General features: G+C 37.5%; 1 protein-coding gene across 1 annotated transcript; it reads right to left on the bottom strand.

Moving 5' to 3' along the window:
• Positions 1-2,684: 2,684 nt before the first annotated feature.
• On the bottom strand, positions 2,685-15,923 carry LOC143346327 (CD9 antigen). The gene is made up of 4 exons (XM_076774325.1): positions 15,479-15,923; positions 7,963-8,274; positions 6,886-7,149; positions 2,685-6,605 (listed from the first exon to the last, which is right to left on the bottom strand). The coding sequence occupies exons 1-4, from the start codon at positions 15,542-15,544 to the stop codon at positions 6,453-6,455; spliced, it is 795 nt and encodes a 264-aa protein (XP_076630440.1). The 5' UTR covers positions 15,545-15,923; the 3' UTR covers positions 2,685-6,452.
• Positions 15,924-16,302: the final 379 nt, after the last annotated feature.

Below are 16,302 nucleotides of genomic sequence, written 5' to 3'. Positions count from 1 at the left end.
CGACCTCCCGTCAACAGGTCTCCACTGGCCTCTGCTGACCGCTGCTGACCACTCCTGGAATTTCTGACAACGTATAACGATTACTACTGACGTCTGCCAGCCTTCGCTAGCCTCTGCTGACCACTCCTGTTATTTCTGACAACGTATAACGATTACGACTGGCTACTGTTAGCCTCTCCCAGCCTCTGCTGACCATCGCTTATATTTCTGACAACGTATAACGATTACTACTGACTTCTGCCTGTCTCCGCTGGACTCTGCTGACCGCTACTGACCACTCCTGATGCTTCTGAAAACGCATAACGATTACAACTTCCTACTGCCTGCCCCTGCTGGACTCTACTTGCCTCTGCATGCCTCTGCTGGCCTCCGTTGGCCTCTGCTGACCACCATTTATATTTCTGGCACGGAAAACGATTACTACTGGCTACTGCCACCCACTGCTGACCTCTGCCAACATCTCCCGACATCAGCTGACCATCGCTGACCACTGCTGACCGTTGCTGACAACTTGTGACATGATATAATATAATATAATATGTTTATATGTATTAAAGTTTTGTATAATGTAAATCTATGACAATAAATGATATAATTTCAAAGTATTCAATGTGTTCTCATCATTTTTTACCGTCCTTTTTCTCTCCAAATCATTCTCTTATCTATAAGATGCGTACCACCTTCTTCGCAAGTTCACCAGCATTTTAGAAATGTTCCGGGAACTTTGGAAATCCGAATTTGACCTTGACCTTGGCCCAGTTTCGAAAGTAGGCCAAGGCCATTCGAATCTTGGAAAAATTCCGGGCGCTTTGAGAATCCGGATTTGGCCTTGACCCACTTTCGAAATTGGGTCAAGGCCATTCGAAATTTCAGAAATCTTCCGGCCGACTTGGAAATCTGGATGGCCTTGACCCAATTTCGAAAGTGGGTCAAGGCCATTCGAATCTTAGAAAAATTCCGGGCGCTTTGGAAATCCGGATTTGGCCTTGACCCAGTTTCGAAAGTGGGTCAAGGTCACCGGCATTTCAGAAAAATTTCGGGCACTTTGAAAATCCGGATTTGGCCTTGACCCAATTTCGAAAGTAGGTCAAGGCCATTCAAAATTTTTAGAAATCTTCGGGCCAACTTGGAAATCCGGATGGCCTTGACCCAATTTCGAAAGTATGTCAAGGCCATCGAATCTTAGAAAAATTCCGGGCGCTTTGGGAATCAGGATTTGGCCTTGACCCAGTTTCGAAAGTGGGTCAAGGTCACCGGCATTTCAGAAAACGCTCCGGGCACTTTGAAATTCCAGTTTTAAGTAGAGAAACGGTTTCTTATAACTAAGGAAACAATGGGGAGAGGAAAAGAAAGGTAAAAGTGATGTGAACACATAGAATTCTTTGAAATTATATCATTTATTGTCATAGATTTACGATATACAAAGTTTTAATACATGTACATCATGTTAGAAGTTGTTAACAAAGGTCAGCGTGGTCAGCAGGGGCCAGCAGAGGTCAGCAGAGGGATGCAGAGGCATGCAGAGACTAGCAGGGGCAAGCAGTAGCAAGTTGTAATCGTTATACGTTGCCAGAAGCATCAGGGGTGGTCAGCAGTGTTGAGCAGAGGCCAGCAAAGGTATGCACAGGCAAGCAGAAACCTGCAAAGGCAAGCAGAGACTTGTAGGAGCATGCAGTAGTAAGTATTAATCGTTATACATTATCAGAAATACCTGCAGTGGTCAGTAGCGTTCGGCAGAGGCCAGGAAAGTTCAGCAGAGACCAGGAAAGTTCAGCAGAGACAAGCACACGCTGACAGAGATCAGCAAAGACCAACAGAGGTTAGCAGAAGTCAGTAGTAATCGTTATAGGTTGTCATAAATATAAGCGATGGTCAGCAGAGTCCAGCAGAGGCGAGCAGTAATCAGGAGCAGTCAGTAACAGTCGCTGTATGGTGTAGAAAGTTGTCGGGAGTTCTGTAGTTTTGTCAGCACTGGTCATCAGAGACAAATAGAAACCAGGAGTAATTTGCAGAGTTCAGTAATGAACTCTAGGAAAGACAAGTAAAAATACCTGGGCAGTCGAGATTCCGAATCGTATGCCGTAGACGGGAGGTCGAATTCAGCTGAGTGAGAGCAAGAAGGCAAATGTGAGCCTTTCTCTCTCTAGTCTCACGAGGCGGTCCGAAATTACTTCGGGCAGCTTCGGAATAATCGAGAAAGAGGGCATGTGTCAGTTTGCCTTTGTCGATTTTCCGAAACTCCACGAGCTCACGTACGCGTGATCTGGTATGTGTGAAGCACGGTACTTTACGTACGTTTACAGTTGCAAATTGCTTTAAGACTTTACAAGTATTGTATTTATTGAACAAATAGAGATCTTAGGCTCATAGTCTGAGTCGATAGATTTATAATATAGTTACTTTAATTGTATTTTATAAATAAATAAATTTCCCGCCAAATTCTTGGAAATGACGTCATTTCTTGGGAACCGCCAAAACTTGTGCCACCTCTTCCGATACAATGTTCTCCTGATATCAAAATTCGAAACTCAAAGTCCCACGGAAACCAAAAAATTTCAATTAGCTCGATTTCTTGAAAGTGACGTCACAATTCTGAGTAACTAAGTAAATTTGTTAAAAAACGTTTTAAAAATATTCCATTTAATTATTTACACTTGAGGGGAGAAATATTGCAACTCACAATAGTTACGTTAAATGTATATTGAACTCTTTGAACATCTTTTGTAACATTTACTTGCGTATCATACATAAGTTGCAAATAAACGTACACTTGGAAATGGTGTATATGGGGTGTTAGATGTGTAGCAATTCGTTCCGCTTTTAAATTCGTAAAATATGGCAAATGTAATACCATTCGTTATTGCATAAATATTCAAAAGTCCTCGGAGCAAAGTAGACCTGTTACAGATAATCCCAAATAATTAATTTTTAGTACATAGTCTTAACTATTAACACATTACAGAATCATGTTCTAGTCGTGCGGACGTCTTCGTTTGGTGAAAAATATATTATACAATGTGTAAGCATGTTCAAAAAGAATGGATAATGAAATTAGCGACAATGAAAATATCTCGCTTAAAAATCAGTAAGAAAATATGTATATACATATATGTATATATATGATATATATATTTCTCGATATATATATCAAAATGAAGAACATTATACGAGCGACGATGCCTCATGTACTTTATGGCTACACATCTCCAGTGTGTAGCATTTACTTTTTATAACATCGATACAATTAGACGCTATACTGGTATTTTCAAACAAATGTTTTTTATATGTTTTTGTCGCAAAATTTTTCACGTAAAATTCTACCCATCGCTCGTATTATTTCGTTCTTTCCTATTAGAAAAATTGTGTAAGCAAAAAACCGACAAAGTTCATGAGAACTAACATAGATGTACAAAGACGATACGTGTGTGACAACGATCACAATTGTTAGTTCTTAAAGATTCTTTGAAATCATTTTTATAAAACAAAAGTGCAATTACATTGAACATCACAGCGTGTCAAATACAATAAGGAAATTCTTTGAAGATATTTTAAGATTCGGTAACTAGATGACATAATCTTTTCACCATTTGGGAACATTTTGTGTGTTAACGAAGCTTTGGACTTTAGTTTAGATTTTGTTCAAACAATAGAATACTTTTAACATTGTAATCTTTAATATAATTTAAAATATTTTTAACTTTAAATTTGATTTTCTTTTGTCGTTAAAAATTCCGTAGCTTCTACAGAAATGAAGGTATACAAATAGTTCGTTAAACTAAAATTCTTTTTCTCACATTCGCAACATCGTACACCTTACTTCGCAAAGGGTTAACTTATAATCTAATAATTTTTAAGTGAAAATCATTCGCGCAGTAACCAAATTCTACGTAAAAATCGAGTATATTAAATAAAATTTTTGGAACTTGTCTTACGAAAACTTAACTTACGTTATAAACGTATGATAATTGACGAAATAACTTTACGACTTGCAAAGTTGTTCAACGATTGGAAACTATAAAGCCCGTAATTATAGCGACCAAATCATCACCTTTTAAGGTGCTTGTTGGGTGAACCTTTTATTTTTTTTTACTCGATAAACGCTTCTGTATACTTAAATTGTATTATTTTACATACGTAACATCAGATATACACGTATATATACCTATAGATGATTATCTATATACTTGATCAGAATTTCTCGAACATTACGATCACAAAAAGGTACTTGGTGATCGTTCGAAAGAATTAACTTGCAAAAGACTTCAAGTATAGTTGATCCGCTGCTGCGTAACTAACTTCAGTTTTCTGTTTGTTCAAGAATTTCTGATTAATAAAAATAACTGTATACACTGCTATCGCGTACAATGAGCAGTGTATAATGTTATCTTTTCATAAAATAAGAAAAAAGAGAAGAAACGCATAAAATAATATTATACCAAAGTGGTTAGTTAACGTGTTGCTTGCCACCATTTACATACTTGCTTTGTCAAATTTAATTTACCTTGTTCTGTTATTTTATCGATACGTCGATCCATTGGTAAGCAGCATGTTAATCTTACAACAAAATAAATCTGATAACTTAGGAATTCAACCTTTACAGACTAGAAGCTATGATCTTTACTACTTCGTACATTTTGATTTGTAACACTCATGAAGAAGGAGAATTTAAATATTTTAGCAATGTTTTTGTACCATAATCGTCGCCAAGATACAATATGTGCAAAGATCCATTTCTCTTTAGTCTATGCTTAATCATTTGACGATGAACATTAGAAGAACAATTAATAAACATCTGCTCTATTTGCTACAGTTATAGGTAATCTATAAAACATTCATCGTCAAATATATCGATCACTTCTGTAAGACACAACTATTCCAAAAGCAGCTCTTATTTGTTACACCGAAATACATTCTTACCAGAATGTTTCAACTCTTCGAGGGCAAATATCTTCATCGTAGCATCGGCGATTATCGATACACCGTTTAATTTTATCCTTGTAACTTTGGTAAGTATGCTAATAAAAAATTTCTATCTCGAATCAATCGGTGTGAAATAATGTTGGCATCGAGACATTTCGTTAAAAAAATATTGCGTCCTCAAAGTGTCACGAACACCAATAAAATAGATCGCACGAATTTTCACAATGACGAGTTTAATTTTATAAAATTAGATGCTTCTGTTTAGCTATGTCCTCACTTTTAAACGTTTGCCACTCTCTTTTACTTTAAAGATAACATGAATAGACTATAATGCTACAAGAGACGAAACCTCTTAGCAGCGTTCTTACAATAATATAATCTCATTTGGACATCAATATTATTAATTATCAGATCGATCTTCTCAGAGCATCTTTTTATACATATATATTTATTTACCTCTCTAGATGCGCGTACGCGCGTTGAAACTGGTGTATTTGCAACAACAGAACAGTTGCGAGTTACGTTTGAATTATTTTGTAAAGAGTACCTTGTTTTTGTTAAATAGTTCGCTGATAAAAGCGAATCGAAGATAGCCTTAAAAATGCTTTCAAAAAGTGGTGACTAATGATACAAATTGTCGCGTAGAAAATATTTTTCAACGTTAAACGGAACGTATAGTAAATATCACATGGCAGTATAGAGAGCAGAATAAACCCGGGTCGGACGAAATTCAAAACCGTTATAAAGTTCCTTTATAAATATACCAGTTGCAACAACAAGAATTGTCGATTCCTTATTACGCATACAAATTCAAAACTCATGTTCTCCCTCACTCTCGCTCTCTTTAACACATTAACGTTAGTTTGGTCTACTACTTTGGCCTAACAAAAATGTAAATCATATAGGTACTCTGTAAAACATTAAATGTTCGTTCGTGGTAAGTCTTTAGCATGGAAGGAGACGTAGACGAAAAAGTGCATCTGGCAGTAAGAAACAAACAGAGTTCCTGTGCGCACCTTTTTCGTTGTCGAACTCTAACCGAGTTCCTTCTTTATCTTTTTGTTCTTATTTTCGTAAATGCCAATACGATGCAAATAAATTCAATCTCGACGAGCATGTCAAATATGCTTAGAAAGAACAAGAATCGTATAAATATAAAAGAAAATTACAAACGTGTATAATATGTTGGTAAAAAAAAAAAAATTGTCATTTCTTGTCCTTGTGCAGGAATAATAATACAATATCCAAAACGCGGACAATATACATTAATGAATACTGAAACTGTACCGGAACATTGTCGATAAGAGAAATTCGATTTGGACACTTAAAGACAATTCGCATTACCTGAAATCTCTGCGATCAGGCTTTAGAAAGCTTCTCTCTGGTTCCGGTTGGACCCTAGAGACACACAAGGAGAAACTATTCGGATTGGCACGGAGATCAAATCGCGGTTACTGGTTAAGAAGACTGTGTCACGACGATATGTGGCGTAAGAAAGGATTATACATCGACGTTTAGGATTCGTGTTCGATTCAAGCTTTGTATCTGTCGGACGATCCGATCGCGCAGCATAATACCAAGGAGAATATCAATCCAAGAAGCTCCAAGATGCCGACCCCCGCGGCTACGCCGATAACGATATTCTTTTGGCTGTTCAGCACGTCCATCAGCTTGTCTATGCAACCCTGCGGAAAAGAAAATTTGTAAGTTTTAATCGAGGCCACGCTTTCACGACGATTGGTGCATTAGCACGTTCAACCAGCCGTGATTCCACCGATGAGTCACGATATTGAGCTCCACCGGGGTAACGACGAGTCTACTTTGTACAATTTCAATCGCTTGTCGGAATAAAAGCATTCTACTGTATTCTACTACTCTTAGAAGCGGTGTTTCTTTTCAAAATGTGATTCCTAAGTGGAAGGAGGGAATAATAATTGTTTATAAATATTAAGCAAGATACGTTACCTCGTTGTAAATAGCCGAGTTAACTTCGCTGGCAACTTTAATATTTTGATATTGCTTGCAAGCGGTGCTATCTTTGCAGCACGACTCTGGCACTTTGTACATACTCGCGTCTCCAGAGACTGTTAAGCTGACAGGAGCCAAGGGATCTTTGGTGGCATATTTACTGCCTGCCCAATCTGCTGGGCCAGTAGCTCCGCAACATCCGAGACCGGATTGAAACGCATCCACAGCTTGTGTCTGAGAATTGTCCACGCCATATTTATTCTGAAACAACGAAATTTTTGTTAATTTATACATTGTTCTGTCTCTATTTTTGGGAAAAATTTTAATGGGAGATTCTTGAGGACAAAATAAGACGAAAATCAAGAATAACAATTTGTTAATGGAGGCTTCGTTAAAAAGTTATTAACGTTTAAAGTTCCGCCTGTAGAACGGCAATCTACGTACAGCTGCTAGTGGTTCTCACTCAGAAAACTGTAAGGCTGTCGATACGTCGGTAAGTAGAGTTTCTCATTCTGAATGAGAACCACTGTCGTATGTACACAGCTGTAAGCAAATTGCCGTTCTACGGGCGTAACTTTAAACGTTAATAACTTTTTAACGAAACCTCGATCAACAAATTGCTATTCTTGATTTTCGTCTTATTTTGCCCTCCAGAATCTCCCATTAAATTTTCGCCCTATAGATGCTGAACACCTTGCATAAATATTCTAAATTTTAAATAATATTTAATCGTCGTCCCTTGAGCCGTTATTAAATTAAATCGGTCAAACGAATCCAATTGAAAAGGTCGGATAATTGTTTCGACCTTCGAATTAAACAATTCCAATAAAATTGTACCAGGCCGCGTAGCAGGAAGGAAAAAGAAACTAAATGGACGGGCACTTGAACGGGTGTCTAATTTGGGAAGATGAATGAAGTAATTATAGGCGTCTGACCAGGTAGCCGGTTTAGAAAGACGAATCGAGTAATTATAGATAGCCAAGATGGAGCGACGGACGCGGATAATTAGAAATTTCCTTAAACGATACTGAACGCGTGTTTAGCCAGCAATAAAATCGTGTAATCGTTCGATACCTTAACGGTATTTATCACGGAAGACTTGACCAGTTCCTCTAGGCGATCACTGTTGGTGTACAGCCATGCCCCAGCTGCGATCTGCGCGACGATAACCACGAGGAGACAGCTGAAGAAAGCGACCAGCATGCATTGGGATTCACGGAAGGCGCCGCAACAGCCCAGAAAGGCGACTATCAGCATGAGGATCCCAGCAGACAGCAGGATGTAGAGGCCAGCGTTGAAGTTGTGCTGCTCCTGAGCAAGGGAAATCAGGAACGTTTGATCCGTCAATAGCCACGCGGCCAATACCACTCCTGCCAAGCCCACTGCCTGAAAAATTTTTAAAACACGTATTCTCAGTTTAACGCAATCTTTTATAACGTAAAAATGCAAATAAATTAACCATTATTTGACGCTTAGTTTGCAGGGCCACTGATTATAAACCCAAAGTTGAAATTACCAAATTCAATATGGCGGAGATCCAACATGGAAACAGAATACTTTTAAAGATTTCTGTTTATACCGATCAATTATTCGTTTAACATATTTGTTTGTTAAACTATCAAAACCATTTACGATCGACCCCGTTTACTGACGGGTCGAAGACCTCGTTTGATACAGCTTGAACGTGTATTGTCGAAAAGTTTATTTTTAAAACCAAACTATACAATAACTATAGCGCACTGTATACCTTAGAACAAACTGTGTGTAGAAAGAAAATCAGGGTACGGTCAAAAATATCTGCAATCCGAGCGATTGAAAATATGTTAATTAACCAAGATGTTATTTTTAAATGCCAAGAATTGTACTTGTTGACACGTGAAAAAGGCACTGTTATTACTATCATTTGGCATTATTAAAAATGACGGAAGAAATAGTCAATATCGTACCAACGTTTTATGATCGACTTTTAATGCCAGACAACCTAACCTTTCTTATAAGGCTAAAAATCAAGATGACTTGAATAAAGATGAATTTTACGAGGTTAGCTTTCTAAATAATCTATCAAGACGGGATCAAGTTGCAATTTCAAGAATCAGAACTGGTCGTACAAGATTTACCCACGCGTGTTAATCAAATAAAAACCGTGATCCGTCGACGAAACGTGCAAAACTTTATTCGAACGATAAATAACCCGTAAAACCATTAAAAGAAATTTTAAATTAAGTAGCATCCGACTGTCTAAAAATAAAATGTTCTTTTCCGTGGAAATTTTCATCGAATTTGTCTAGCAGCGAACGTGTTAACGTGCCTTTGCATTTTTTTTGCGCAAGCGATGCTACCAATGCAAACGACGCATTGTATGCACGAAACGGTCTTCGTACTTTGTCGTAAAAATATACCTGACCTTTTTAGCCCTATTGAAACAGAGAGCAGGGAACGAGTATTCTGGTTTATGGCTTAAGCGCCGCTCACAATGCGCTATATGGATAAATAATGAAGTATTCTTGCGAAACGAGCTGTCCAAGACAGGACGTGCCCTTTTCAATGGCCTGTCCACCAGATGCGAACATTTCCATATAAAACGACCGGGCTTTCCCCATTCTCCCCTCTGACCCTTTTTTTCCAGTGGTCGTCGAGTATTCGTTCCTAGAGTCGTAATTCGAATGTGTCCGAAACTCTGGACGTTTCCACGGCCAAATAATCAAAGGAATAGTCGCCATGCAAGATGCGCACTGTACAATGCTTTTAATATACGTTCAATTTTAATTTTTCCCTACTATTAATTATTTAACGATTTCATTCCCCACAATAGTTACTTTATTACGAAAAAGTTTATATATTCGAAAGAAGCGAAATAAAAATAGACAGAATGCTGTAGGAGTGCCTCGTAGGACAGTTCATTAAAATTAAACGACTCCAACGAAGTTGGAAAAGAAATAATAGTAGGGTCCCTGGGACTGTACAACTGTAGTTACAAAGGGTCGAATGGAACCATTTTTTTTTACATAAATCGATACTTCCTACTATTCTCCATATTCAAGTAGTAACACGACTACCACGCTAATTTTCCATGTTTATGTTCCAATTTGGCTGTTTTATAATATCTCTAACCTCACTAACGTTATACAATGTTACAAATGCAGTAGAACGTTGATTATTGAAACAAATTTCTCTCCTTATTCATTCGGATAACCGACGTTTTACCCTTTTAGGATTCTTTCATTGTAAACAATTTTGCAATACATTGTTAGTTTCAAATGTCTGCCACCAGTGACCACCACGGCAGACAACGTGTTATTACCGACTAAACGTCCGTATAAGTAATCGACTGGATCGGTTAATCTACATTAAGGAAAGTAAAATGATACTTGTGAAAACAAATACTATTATATGTATAATTCCTCTGCTCTCGTACAAACATTTTTTACATTCCAGTACGCTGATAAAATATGCGTATTCCTGGCGATCATTTCGCAAATCAAGATGTACGAACAAAGGTGGCGTAACCACAAGTCCAACGTAGCTTTAAATTTATGCAACTTTATGTTTATTGCAATAATGTTGGCCGCACCGTTGACGCAGAAATATCGTTCTACCTCATGCAGTGCATAAAACGTGGTTACGAACCTCGACCTTCTAAAGCTCACGGATGTGCAAGAGGTAAGCATCGCGCCACACCGTAGCACAGACGACAAATTACATAGGCGTGAGAGAGATATTATCTTGCTCGGAGGATAAGTGCAGATTTATCTACGAAACGCAAGCGCGCGCATTTATCACCGTGGCAAAACTAATTGGATTACATTATCCCCGCGTGCGAGTAAAGTATTTTTCGCGAAAGTCTGACTCGCCTTGGGAGGCTACCAGCAAAGATGGGCAAAATTTTATTCGAATCACGGGTATCGAATAGAATTAAACGTACAGCATAAAGCCTAATTACGACGTTTAGAAAGATGACGTTAATATTTTATACGATGCACGATTACTTTTCATCTCGATCGTCGCTGGTGCGAATTTGACCTTTACTCGGATTCTATCGGCGCGGCAGACCGGTGTGTTTACACGCGAAGCAAAAGGGCTCGGAAATCGAAGAAGGTTCAGTAGGTTAAGCTGCTATAGAACGATCGTGACTTCCACTCGATGTGTAATCTCGACGGAGGCGTGCCTCTCGAACAGAGGACTTCCTGTATTCTCGACGCGTCTCGCGTCGTTCGAGCCGCGAATGCTGATGTAAGAACAGATGCAACAGCCGCGGGAGGATCGTTCGAGTCAAACGAATTCTTCGCGGATACGATCAGACATCAAACATAGCGCAGTAAATGGAGCTAGAGGTGGGCCGTATTTAACGCGAACTACATATACACCTACGCACAGTGGCGTGCAAAAGTTTCCCGCCAAATGTGTTTTTCCCCATTTTTGTCCAGCAGCAAACCTAACCTACTAAATGTTTTACTGCTGTTGGGTTCAAGGGCATATTATCGTATAATAAACGACTCGTACGACTTACACCACTTTCATAATTTAAATAAAATATTTTACTTGTCAACTGCATTTCTATATAAGAATGTGTGCAATGCTTAAACGAGATTTAGATCGCATACATAATGCATTAAAAGCAAAGATCGTGTTTGCCTTCTGTTGCAACATACAAATCGCTTCATGAATTTCAATAACGCTTACATAATTAAATTTACATCTTGCACGAGTCGTAACTATTTATTATCGATGTCTATACATATTATTTCTACGATTTTATTTATAATTCTGTTAAATTCGTGCAACTTTAGATTTCTTCTTTATTTGCTAGTTTCGTTAGACGATGAAATTAGAACACCAATTGACGAATTTAGTACACCGTAAACCCAGTGACATTTACGTTCATAAAGTAATGCCCACGCTTACTAAAGAGTAACAGTTTAAATGGCTACAGCTAACTGTGCTTATAGAAGGGTAACTAAATGCTAGTTAACTGTATGAAACGTCTGTATATTTCTTAGTATATACATGAGTGTGCCGACACCTACTCTGTCACAGGTAATAGAGACAAGACAATACGAATACGCGTGCGGTTCGTTTGATGCCAGCACATTCCTTCCTGTACCATGATTTCACTTTTCGACTATGAAAATAAACGATCGAATATTGTTTCGCGCATCATTTATTTTTTTATGCGACGTGCGCTTTATTTTCTTTCGCGAAATATTCATTCGAATTCACGCACGTTACTTACATCGATAGAAAAAGTTTTTAAAATAAAACTTTTTCTCAAATTTATTATTAACCTATCGCAAATTATAATGATCCTTAAAGATATCCTCCTACAAAGAAGAAGAAACTAAAGTCAATACTTGACATTAATTTTCGTAATTGAGGTTATGATAGAGACTAGAATTAATTGTTTGAAAGAAGAATACGTATTTGCTGTTAACCAGTGTTATTAGCAACGGCAACTGCATTATTACCGTTGGAATTTATCGAATGAGGTCGTGTTCTCGAAAATCTATGAATCAGACTACAAAATAGAAGATAGAACGGTATGTATTATCGCTTTTCTGTGAAAGTATTTGGCAATCTTTATTCGGTGCCAAGTATGTCAAGTTCAACGTCGTGGGTGCATATTCAATTTCATAAATAAGATTACAAAGTAACGAAATAACAATCGTAGCTTAAACAAATGTACTTCTTTTAATTGTCTGCCCCAGCGGTTTCCAAACTGTGCTCCATGGGGCCCTAGGGCTCCGTATATAAAACCTTCAGCTGAAATGGATTTAGCTTCGTGGCTAAGGAAATCTGAGAACCGCTAGACCATCCGTTCGACCAGCTGTGCTTCATTCGATAAATCAAGTTTCATTCGCGTATCGATAGTCAAAACTAGGGACTTTAGTAGCTGCTTTCGATCTCTATTTTGGAAATTGAAATAAAATAAGGGAACTGAAAAAATGATCGGTATATACAGGGTCTTCGGACACCCCTGGGAAAAATTTTAATGGAGGATTCTAGAGGCCAAAATAAGACGAAAATCAAGAATACCGATTTGTTGATTGAGGCTTCGTTAAAAAGTTATGAATTTTTTTTCTCGAAAATGCGCAGGATTTCGGGGGTATGTCTATTCTCCCCTGCAACTGAAAATAATTTTTCCAAAACGATTTGAAATTTTTTTTTTTCGTCGAAAAATTTCTCACCTTTTCGAATTTTTTTCTCGAAAGTGGGTAGGATTTCGAAGGTATGTGTAATGACCAAAAATGATTGTAATTGACCCCTGAAGGCGAAAATAATTTTTCCAGAACGATTTGAAATTTTTGAATTTAATTGTTAATAACTTTTTAACGAAGCCTCAATCAAGAAATTGATATTCTCGATTTTTGTCTTATTTTGGCCTCTAGAATCTCCTATTGAAATTTTTCCCAGGGGTAGCCGAACACCCGTATAGATAAAATACCGGTATTTCGCGTAAGTTCCTGGTAAAAACCATAACGGGTGACAGAAGTAACTGGGCCGTGGTGTAGGACGCAAGCTCGTAGGACGAACATATTCGTACTCTGACTGGAAATCTATATTTAAACGCACTTATTCCCGCTGAACATTTTCAAAACAAGACGCGATGCTTGTCCCGATGCTGACATAAGCACTATTGTTAATCTCTTAGCAAATAGTTGATGCACGACTAGCCCAGCTGGTGTTCGATCGACGCCCGTACCCGCGTTTTTATAATGTAAATCAATCTGAGTCATTTCTCTGATTCCTAGTTTCCACGATGTTATTAAAAATGATGCGCACTTTTAAAACAGGCTATCAAATAAACATGACTCACTGACATCCTATAGACGACGTGTGCGCTAGTAGACGTTAAAACTACGATCACGAAAATTTAATTACAAGACAGTCTGCCCGAGTCTGTTAAGTCGTTCACGAAGTCATGAATCACGAAAATTTAGGGCAGATAGCGACTAATGCGAGATATATGCGCCACCCAGATGCAATCGATTCAGCTGCGCTCTCGAATTACGTTGCTTCACGTCGGAAAACTGCGATGCTAATTAAAGGAGGTTCGACGACTCGCGCGAACTTATCTCGCTAATTACGTGGATACTTTCTTTTTTCTCCTACGGGAAAGCGTCTGAAACGATTACGCGGGTAAAACTTGTCGAAAGAAACATTAATTCGTAATTATTAAACGCAATTAACGTTGAAATGTTTTCACTGCTTAATTCAATTCGTCGTCGATTGATCGTACGAGCACAAATAACGTAGACAATGGAAATAATGGTAAAGAATGATAAAATGTGAACTGTTTTACGTACAAATATAACCTATTGACTCGTTTCATGATATTTGTGAAAAAAGGATAATGTAAAAAAAAAGCTCACGGTCCCAGATGCAATCGATTCAGCCACGTTAGAATCAAATTGTCGCTGGATAGCAAAAAGTAGCTAAAAGTAACGAATTGGGGAAAAATGACTAAATTCACGGGTGTCCTACGGAAACGACCGTCCTACTTTCTTTCCTAATATTTTTGACAAAAGGAATGTATTAAAGTAAGTTAAGCGACTGATATTTTGACTTTTGATAAGATTTTTAATCCGTAGAAAAATCTTTCGACCAAATGCATCAAAATATAAATGGCGGTAAAATTGCGATTATAGAACGCGAAACACAAGAAATCTTTTATGCTCGTTAAACTAACTCCTTTAAACCATAAAAAAAGGGATGCGTATACATACAACGCTTGACTTTATTGCAGCATGTGGTGAAATTTTTCCTTAATACGACATTACGTTAATTTATCCAATTATATTTCTACAGACTGTACGCAGTATCTTGAAAACAAGTTTGCGTTTTGAGATAAATTGGAGGCCACGGGGGTAACGCGGCTAAACAGAGTAAAATTACCACGGTTCTTAATGACGTCGAAATTTTATTTGACCTTCTTTTCATCTGTCTGCTTCTTCTTTGTCTTCCAAGGAATTTGTTGATAATAGGTCAGATTAATTTTAGTGTTGAAATATTAAAAATTCGTTAAAATAAAATAAAAATAAATGTATAAGATTCAAATTTAAAAAATGACTTAATATAAACGAATTAAACGTAAACACTATTAGTATTGAAACAATAATTAAGATTACTCAACACTCGTTCGGCATTTACACCGTAAATGTTAATTTTCACGAACATATGCGTATTAATATTACTTAAAGTTTATTGAACCAAGTTGCACGCATATACTTATAACGGTCATAACAGGCTTACTACATTATGTCCCCTTATGAATAAAGCTACCCTTTTATTAGTACGCGAACTGCAATAATTGTATTGATCAATGAAAATAGTATAAACGTAACGTTCAAACAAGATTTAACCTTTTTCTATAAATTTTACGTTTGGTTTGTAAAATTGATCGGAATTTTTATAAAAGTTCGAATAAAACGCGCATAGTAACATTGGTCAAACTAACGTGTCGACAATTTCAGGCAAACTGTAGTTAAGCCATCAAATAGAAGTAAAAAAACAAAATAGAACAGATGCAGCAACAGTTAAATAAGATTTACTTCATAAAAAGAGAATGTTTTCGAATATATTTTTATGAACTTACCCAAAATATTAGATTGACGCAGACCAGTGCATACTTGACGAACCCATAACATTCCGAAAGCACCATTTTCGTTCGAATGGTATATGACACACAACACTTGGTTAGGTTACTTGGTTAGTTGCTTTATAGAAAACACACGACTTCGCCAACCGACGGAAATCGTTTACATTCGTGTTTGGACGCTAATGCACAGGCAAGAGAAATTTTCTTTGGCGTTGCAGTTACTCAATTTCGTGCTTGCACATTTGCGAAGGAAAAACATCGACCCGTTCCACGCGACGGTTTACAAGCTACTGTCATGGGACACGGACTACCGGCGTTCGTTTTTATCGCGAGTGCAAGGTATGAAGAACAGACTGATACTCTCGTTTAAACCTCCTTGAAGCTGCAGTTTGTGACGTCATTCGAACATCCCCTATCTCTGTCACTAGCCCAGTGTGTCCCTCTCCCTTTTCCCCACTCGATCACAGAATCTATCTTTCTTCCTTCTCCTACCTAGTTAGTATATTTTTCCTTTTCTCACCCATTCATGTGATGTATTCCTCGCCGTCTCTCTTTATTACACACACCCATACAAATATGTACGAACCTACTACACCGAGAGAATCTTCTGTTACATCCATTGTACTTTTTCCAATGTTTCTTTTCTCATTTTTTAGTCAGTCTTTCACTCAACCGTTTCCTAGGGTTATGTGTTTTTAAAAACACATTCTTCTAATCTTTTTACTTCTTTTTACGAATGTCTTGTTATTAGTTAATTCAATTTTACCATTATTCTTGATAATTATTTCACCAACGGTAATAACATTCTTGATATATATTAT

Source organism: Colletes latitarsis, chromosome 10 (assembly GCF_051014445.1).
Source record: "Colletes latitarsis isolate SP2378_abdomen chromosome 10, iyColLati1, whole genome shotgun sequence".
NCBI classification, from domain to species: domain Eukaryota; kingdom Metazoa; phylum Arthropoda; class Insecta; order Hymenoptera; family Colletidae; genus Colletes; species Colletes latitarsis.
This window is presented reverse-complemented; position numbering and strand designations above follow the sequence as displayed.

Excerpts from the sequence above, each read along its gene's own strand:
- LOC143346327 (XM_076774325.1), bottom strand. The coding sequence starts at position 15,544 with ATGGTGCTTTCGGAATGTTATGGGTTCGTCAAGTATGCACTGGTCTGC. Across the intron at positions 7,150-7,962 it reads CCGTGATAAATACCGTTAAG|AATAAATATGGCGTGGACAA; the intron begins GTATCGAACGAT and ends TCGTTGTTTCAG. Across the intron at positions 6,606-6,885 it reads ACTCGGCTATTTACAACGAG|GGTTGCATAGACAAGCTGAT; the intron begins GTAACGTATCTT and ends TCTTTTCCGCAG.